The 7,476-nt window shown below is 29.1% G+C and overlaps 3 protein-coding genes across 3 annotated transcripts; 2 read left to right on the forward strand and 1 right to left on the reverse strand.

Annotated features, from left to right (window-relative positions):
- Positions 1-2,406: 2,406 nt before the first annotated feature.
- LOC126856266 (CWF19-like protein 1) lies at positions 2,407-4,350 on the forward strand. Its single transcript, XM_050604643.1, has 3 exons — positions 2,407-3,155; positions 3,276-3,924; positions 4,002-4,350. The coding sequence occupies exons 1-3, from the start codon at positions 2,536-2,538 to the stop codon at positions 4,299-4,301; spliced, it is 1,569 nt and encodes a 522-aa protein (XP_050460600.1). The 5' UTR covers positions 2,407-2,535; the 3' UTR covers positions 4,302-4,350.
- Positions 4,351-4,392: 42 nt separating this feature from the next.
- LOC126856306 (probable methylthioribulose-1-phosphate dehydratase) lies at positions 4,393-5,874 on the reverse strand. The gene is made up of 5 exons (XM_050604713.1): positions 5,657-5,874; positions 5,429-5,523; positions 5,055-5,323; positions 4,772-4,973; positions 4,393-4,658 (listed from the first exon to the last, which is right to left on the reverse strand). The coding sequence occupies exons 1-5, from the start codon at positions 5,690-5,692 to the stop codon at positions 4,538-4,540; spliced, it is 723 nt and encodes a 240-aa protein (XP_050460670.1). The 5' UTR covers positions 5,693-5,874; the 3' UTR covers positions 4,393-4,537.
- Positions 5,875-6,097: 223 nt separating this feature from the next.
- LOC126856313 (COMM domain-containing protein 10) lies at positions 6,098-7,383 on the forward strand. Its single transcript, XM_050604726.1, has 3 exons — positions 6,098-6,440; positions 6,611-6,977; positions 7,096-7,383. Exons 1-3 carry the CDS (start codon positions 6,412-6,414, stop codon positions 7,303-7,305), a joined length of 606 nt encoding a protein of 201 aa, XP_050460683.1. The 5' UTR covers positions 6,098-6,411; the 3' UTR covers positions 7,306-7,383.
- The last annotated feature ends 93 nt before the right edge of the window (positions 7,384-7,476 follow it).

Consider the following 7,476-nt stretch of genomic DNA (forward strand, 5'->3'; position numbering starts at 1 on the left):
TATATATATATATATATATATATATAGGTACATTTGAATTTATAAAATAATTTTAAAAAGTAATTATATTCTTTTGCCGAATTTGACTTATATATATATTATTAATAAATATATATATATATATATATATATATATAAATATTATATTAGATTCACTATATTTTTTTCAGAATTTGCGTAAAAAGGCGAGATACTTTTTTATTACTACACATATTTTTTCTATATTGTCTGTCTTTGTTCTTTTTGCCTTTTTATTAAGCTACCTTGTTTTAACATGCATTTTATACCTTTCTTTAGCACTTTCTCTCACATCTGGATGCAATTTTTGGTTCGTAAATGGCTAACATATGTGCGCACATTAGTCACATATATACACTTGTATTGTCACGTTCGTGTTACATGAACTATTGTTCACAAAAGAGGCGGGTAAAAAGGTAAGATGTCTAGAATAAGAAGGGTAAGAAGGACAGATTTATAGAGAAGAAATCTAAAAATTTTCTGTTTATCTTGTTAAAACGCCGCAACAGCAGCATTTTAAAATATACTTTTTGAAAATCCCAGTACTGTTCGTCGATGATTACATTTTTTTAGATTGTTCTTTGCTTTGTTTCATTTTATTCTTATTAAATTTGAAAAATTTTAGAAGAAATACCGACGACTTTTGTCTAAAGCAAGACAATGTAATAAAAGAGCAGACTACATTTGACAGTTTGATAGTTTATATTTAACGCTCCTTGTGTATCTAATTTGATGGATTTTGCTCATCTCACGTAAAAATCTCGCGTAAAATATCGCCTTAGATGAAATGTTACAAGTTTTGAATTATATATATATATATATATATATACAGGGTGTCCGATAATTCGCGGATTACCTTTTAAGGGAAAGTAGAGGGTGTTATTCTGAATAGAAAAGTCCTGTACCATTTTGTGATTTTCTCAATATTTAAGAAAATATTAATATATATTTATATATATATATATATATATATATATATATATATATATAATTCAAAATTTGTAACATTTCATTTAAGGCGATATTTTACGCGAGATTTAGCGTTAAAGATGCATAAACGCCTAATTCTTTGATGTACACGCAGGTCCATCGTCTTACTTAAGCATTTATCACGGAATTTGGCAAAACTGGAGAAGCTCGCTTGGACATTCCAGATGACCGTTATGTGCCATACAACGGCGTGTTCCCATCTCAATTGCATCTAAACCGGTCCTCGTTGTACCTTCTTCAAGTATTCTCTCAGAAAGAAGACTACATCCAGCCGCATTGTGCAGTGGCAATTCGACCTCTTGCGTTTGCTCCTCTGCTGACAATGAGATAAAATATAATTGATGTTACTTTAAAGGGATAAAGAAATGTTTCGTGCAATTCGTTTCATTGTAAGTAATAGATATAGATCCTTTCTGATGATCTCTACACTTAGAAATAGTCTGAATAACATTTGAAGCAAATCATTGAGTCGGCATTTTATCGCTCTTGCTCATTACACCGTTGATATGAACATTCTGCAACACATATATATTTCTAAAATTTATAATAAAATGATTTAAAAAGCAAGAAAAAGAGAGAGAGAGAGAGAGAGCATACTATTTATATTGTTTAATATTTTCTTGTAGTTGTGCTATCTTTATTTTGTGAGTGATGATTTCTTGTCTCTGCCGATTTAAAGACTTTGATTTTCAATAGTCTAAAAGATAACAATTTATCTTTTTTATTTGTAACGCACCCAAGTTCTTGTCTTGGAATAGAAATTCGATTTTGCATTATTTTCCATAAACTAATTGATATCTTGATCCTTTAATTCTAGTTGTGACATAAAATTATCAATTCTTTGTTGTATAGGATTTATACCGTTTAAAAAAAATTGAAATAGGGTTTATGTTTATTGTCCTTTATTGCACAGAAAATATCTTTTTTTATTGTATATATACATTTGAATTGTAGCGCTGATATGTACATCTAACATGGCGACATACCACGTGATTTAAGGATATTCATATGAGAGGTGCCGAAACTGGGGTGTGATTATTTTATATTAATTTTTTTTTCTTTAGGTACTGTTAAGAACAATATGTGAGATTAAGATGATAATTTTTATAATGTTTATTGATTTTTTATTTTGCTTGGAAACCATATATAGAAAAATTTTACTTTTATTATTAATTTGTAATCAAACAAAATATTTCTCATACAATAACGTACTGCATACAATGTGATAAACGCAAGCTGCGTTCATATCTTAAATCATATATAAGTTTATATATGTTCTAAAATTCATATATACACTGCCGCGATGTTTCTCCAAAACTAATCGAGTGATCAAACTCTATCTTCTAGAGATTCTATGGCCGTCGCTTTTGGATCCGCTTAACCTACGTAAAATAAAATAATATTTATAGAGATAATCAAAAGAGTTCTTTTCCTTGAGATAATCTAGAAGTGTTTGAAAAAAAAAAACAATGAAACATCATTGTTAATTAGAATTATTGAACTGTTATCATAGTTATATTATTAGATATGAGCGATAAGCAGAAAGTTCTTATTTGCGGAGACGTGGAGGGGCACTTCAGATTTCTGTTCTCTAAAGTGGATGCTATCAATAAGAAGAGCGGTCCATTCGACTTCTTGTTATGTGTTGGTAATTTTTTCGGTGAAGATAATTCCGAGCTGGAATCCTACAAGTCCTGCGAAAAAGCCATTCCCGTGCCGACATATATTATTGGACCTAATAGGGAGGCGGATCTGAAACACTATACCGATGGGGATGGATACGAGATATGTCAAAATCTCACCTATCTTGGAAAACGTGGTCTTTATACTGCTAGTTCAGGTCTCAAAATAGCATATCTCAGTGGTATTGAAAAAGCATCGACCGAGAACAGAGACACTTTAATAAACTTTAATGAACATGATGTTATATCCATCAAGAACAGTTGCTTAAAAGGCCAACCGAGTTTTCGCGGTGTAGATATCTTATTGACATCTCCATGGCCTGAGGGCGTAACCAATCTTGATAGTAACAAACCGGAATGCAAGTATCAGGGTTCAAAATTAATTGCTTGGCTGGCTACTCATATTAAACCTAGATATCATGTATCAGCTTTGGAAGGAGTTTATTATGAACGGCCACCATACAGGTAAGTTTATTCTTTCAAACTTTTTAACTATTTTTAACATAGATCTTAAAAGTTCTTGTGTAAAAACTGCCTGTTTAAAATAAGACATGTATACTTCAAATTTAAATATTTTTATTATAGGAATCAAAGTCAGGGCGATGGAAATATGGAAATAGCTACTAGATTCATAGCTCTGGCACCAATAATGAATGCTCACAAGAGAAAATGGTTGTATGCATTGAATTTAACTCCTGTTGATAGAAGTAGATTGTCAGATTTAATTATGAAAACGACAGATGAAACTCCGAGTCCATATTCCAAATCTGTGCTGTCTGATGATCCAATGTCGCAAAAGCAAATTCACACACAGTTCTTCTATGACATGGATTCGAAAGACAATGGGAAGAGATCGTGGCATCAGAATAATTTCAATAAAAAGCCAAAATTGGAATTTGATCAATCAAAATGTTGGTTTTGCCTATCTAGTCCAGTTGTGTCTAAGCATCTGGTGATTTCTGTTGGCACAGAAATTTATTTAGCATTAGCAAAAGGTGGTTTGGTGGAAGATCATTTTTTAATTTTACCGATAACGCATCATCAGAGTTTATCAATTCTACCAAAGAATGTAAAGGATGAGATGGATCTTTACAAGAAAGCTGTGACTAAATACTATGAAAGTACTGACAGAGTACCAGTATTCTTCGAGAGAAATTTTAAAACATCTCATTGTCAATTGCAAGCAGTACCAGTTCATAAAAATCAAGCACCCGCGTTGAAAGAAATGTTTGAGGTATTTCTTTTATTATAATACTAAAGTATAATGTTCTTTATTATCACATCTAATATTTAATGAATTTTTATTTTTAGGAACTGGCTGAATGTAACAATTTCAAAATAATGGAACTGCCACAGCATACTGATTTACAGCAGATTGCAAAACCTGGTGTTCTATATTTTTATGCAGAACTACCGAACGGAGAAATATTGTATTATCGAATTAAAAAAGATTTCCCTTTACAATTCGGCAGAGAAGTATTAGCATCCGACAGGATATTAGATATTAATGACAGATCCGACTGGAAGGATTGTCATATGAGTCAACAAGATGAAACTGAATTAGCTAATAAAATTAGAAAACAATTCGCGCCATTTGACATAGACACTTGATGATTTATACTACTTTTAAGTAGTATGAAATTTATAACTAAAACCACGAAAAATTGTATATACTAATGCATGAAATATAATTATAATCAGCTGTACATAATTAATTTTTTATTTTAACTTTTATAAAAAAATTTTATGTCACATTTAATATGTGTGAAATATATATTATAAATGAAGTATATAATATAAAGATATACAGATTTATAACATCAAAATGCCGTTTGTATTATATCTGGCTATTTTGGTGTACCATTTGTCTGATATTTTAATTCATATTCATTTGGAGTTGATAACGGATTTAATCCATATTGTTTCATCTGAACTGCAATATCAAGCAAGTAATCATAACATTCTGTCCTGTTAAAAAAGAAGAGAAAAAAAAACATTTTAAAGATGATATAAAATTATTATAAATAAATTTTATTTTACTACAGGAAAACATTTGATAATATACAAATAAAGTAACTTACATAGTTTTTGCCTGTTGCCAAGAATCACCCCACACATAAATCCCATGTCTGCGTACCAATACTGCACAAGTTTCAGGATAATGAACGATAATGTTATCTAAATCATCTCTTAAATCTCTTTCAAAGGGAGTATTTTCTATGATTGGTATTACCAATTCTTCATCATAACGATATGTTCTACCTTCTTTATGATTCCATATACCTGTGTTAATTGAAATATTTGAAATCTTTGAATTTCTCCCATTTTCAAATGTAAAATATTTTTTAAAAATAATTTGAATACCTTTTATCATCTCAAGATGAGTAAGTCTGACTTCCTTTCCAGGCCATAATAATGTTGCCATTACAGCAAATTTAGAATGTGTGTGAATAACAGCACCAGCATTCCTCCTTAAATAAGCACATAAAAATAATGGAGTACATTGTGACTTCTTTAATTTCTTTTCTGGTGGTGGCAACTCCAAATCTGTCCCATTGATATCTTGCACAAACATGTCATTTGGCAACATTCGTTCTTTTTGTACACCAGAAGGAGCGATGTAAATCTTATTTCTGTAACAAAAATTTTAACAAACATTTTTATATTTCCACTAATATTTTGTTATAAAAATAACAATAAATTCTTTCTGAAATATATATTATTGCAAATATACTAACTCATGCTTGATGGAGATACCACCTCCTGTACCAGTTACCCATCCAAGATGATAAAATTGCCTACATAGTTCTGGAATAAGATTTCTTGGATGTTCCTGTGCAAAAAAAAAAAATTGATTTTGTTATTTATTTAGAATGATTCGATAAATTATAAATTGTAAACTTTTTAGATTTCATAAAAATTATAAAAATTATTTAATACATATATATAAGATATTTGTATCATACTTTATCATAGTTGACATCATAAATTTCCGATGACATTTTCGCTTTTAAAATAAACACAAGAGACGAAAGCAACTGCGTAACTGTGTGTAACTATCAAAATAGAATCCTTATCACATAGATAACAATACACTAATAATAGAATATAAAGATGTGTTATTTTCAAATTACTTCAAATGTATAATGTATAATGTATATATGTGGAATTTTAAACTAGAAGCTTCTATGTAATATGTATGTAAAGAAATGTTTATTTATAAATATCAAAATTTATTTAGTTTTTGAATAAATATACACATAATTGTGGACAAAAAGATTTTAACATTTCTCATCGAGTTTTGGAACACAAACATCTCAAGAAGGATCTCATCATATATTATATATATATATATATATATACATGTAAAAATTGACATCATTGTATCATCATCATATTTTAATTTTAATTTCTCTATTGCAGAATAAATCATATTTTTTATGGCTTTCGACATATATATTAGTTATTTTTTGTGTATCTAATATGTTGAGATACGAACATCTAGTTTCCGTATGATTCGTGATCATGGTAAAAACGAACATGGAGCATTTTTAGTGAATGAGAAATACCAGAGATCAGAGATTTCATTCATGATTGTTTACATCACATGCATAATGCATTAGTTTCCAAGTTTTTTTTACAAGCGTGAGACATAGAGTTATAATGAAAATTAAGATATGAAAGAGAAATAATATAATAAGGATTTATTTCTTCAATTATAATGGCTGCTTGGATCAATATAACTTCAAAGTATGTATACATTTAGCATTTCATCTTTATTATCAACATGCAGAATTCCATAAATAATTTCATATGTAACTGTATTTTGTTATTATCTCAATTAGGATATAGGTCATAATTTATCATTTAACAAGAAAATGCAAATGTAATTTTGTTTTCATTTGTATCATTTATTATAGATTGGAACAAGGTTTAACGATAGTAGCTCGGCTGGATAATAATAGCAAATTTCGTCTACTTGTCAACCGAATATGCCAGAGCCTGCAATCTAGCATTGATACAAAAATATTCAATGAGGAAGAGAAAGAAAAACTGCTGGTTTCTTTAGATTTAACAAAAGATGAATTAATTCTCCTGTTAGATACTATTACATCGATTTACATGCAAGCTGCATGTAATGTTGTCAAACCATCTCTCATGGAAACAGTCATGAAGGATAATTTTAAGATAGATGAAGAGAAAATATTAATCTTTACAAATGCATGGATGACTTATGGCAAAGGCATTGTAGAAAATCTTAGGCAAAAATCTATGTTTCCTATTCAGGTATTTGAACATGAACATAAATTGAAGGAAATTTTAGTTAATGGCAATTAATCTAGATTCATCATTATTAAGCGAATTAAGAAAAGGACTTAATTATACTTTTATATTATTTGACAAGGTGAAAGATATCAATTGGTGTCTAAATGTTCAGTCATCATCTTCTGCAATTTCCAAAGATGCACGACCTGTAGCTTTACTTCAACTTGGTCTAACTGGCGATAAAACATCTACACTAACAGTAGAATTTGACAAGAAACAGTTGACAGATCTCTATTATAATTTAGAGAAAATTCAAACTCAGCTAGATGCACTAGAAGCAAAAATGTAAATATTTATACTTATGCACGATTATTATAAGCAAATATCTATTTATCATACAAAAATATATTTTGCAATTTTTACATAATTTATGTACAGATTTATTTATATGTATTTATGTATTTATTTTTTTTATATGCTTTAATTATAAAATTATATCTATACAAATTTATCATACATT

This window comes from Cataglyphis hispanica, chromosome 18 (assembly GCF_021464435.1).
Source record: "Cataglyphis hispanica isolate Lineage 1 chromosome 18, ULB_Chis1_1.0, whole genome shotgun sequence".
NCBI classification, from domain to species: domain Eukaryota; kingdom Metazoa; phylum Arthropoda; class Insecta; order Hymenoptera; family Formicidae; genus Cataglyphis; species Cataglyphis hispanica.

Coding starts and splice junctions, on each gene's coding strand:
- LOC126856266 (XM_050604643.1), top strand. CDS start 2,536: ATGAGCGATAAGCAGAAAGTTCTTATTTGCGGAGACGTGGAGGGGCAC. Junction 3,156..3,275: donor TATGAACGGCCACCATACAG/GTAAGTTTATTC, acceptor TTTTTATTATAG/GAATCAAAGTCAGGGCGATG. Junction 3,925..4,001: donor CGTTGAAAGAAATGTTTGAG/GTATTTCTTTTA, acceptor TTTTATTTTTAG/GAACTGGCTGAATGTAACAA.
- LOC126856306 (XM_050604713.1), bottom strand. CDS start 5,692: ATGTCATCGGAAATTTATGATGTCAACTATGATAAA. Junction 4,974..5,054: donor TCATCTTGAGATGATAAAAG/GTATTCAAATTA, acceptor CAATTAACACAG/GTATATGGAATCATAAAGAA. Junction 4,659..4,771: donor TGGCAACAGGCAAAAACTAT/GTAAGTTACTTT, acceptor CTTTTTTAACAG/GACAGAATGTTATGATTACT.
- LOC126856313 (XM_050604726.1), top strand. CDS start 6,412: ATGGCTGCTTGGATCAATATAACTTCAAA. Junction 6,441..6,610: donor TGGATCAATATAACTTCAAA/GTATGTATACAT, acceptor CATTTATTATAG/ATTGGAACAAGGTTTAACGA. Junction 6,978..7,095: donor AATCTATGTTTCCTATTCAG/GTATTTGAACAT, acceptor TTATTTGACAAG/GTGAAAGATATCAATTGGTG.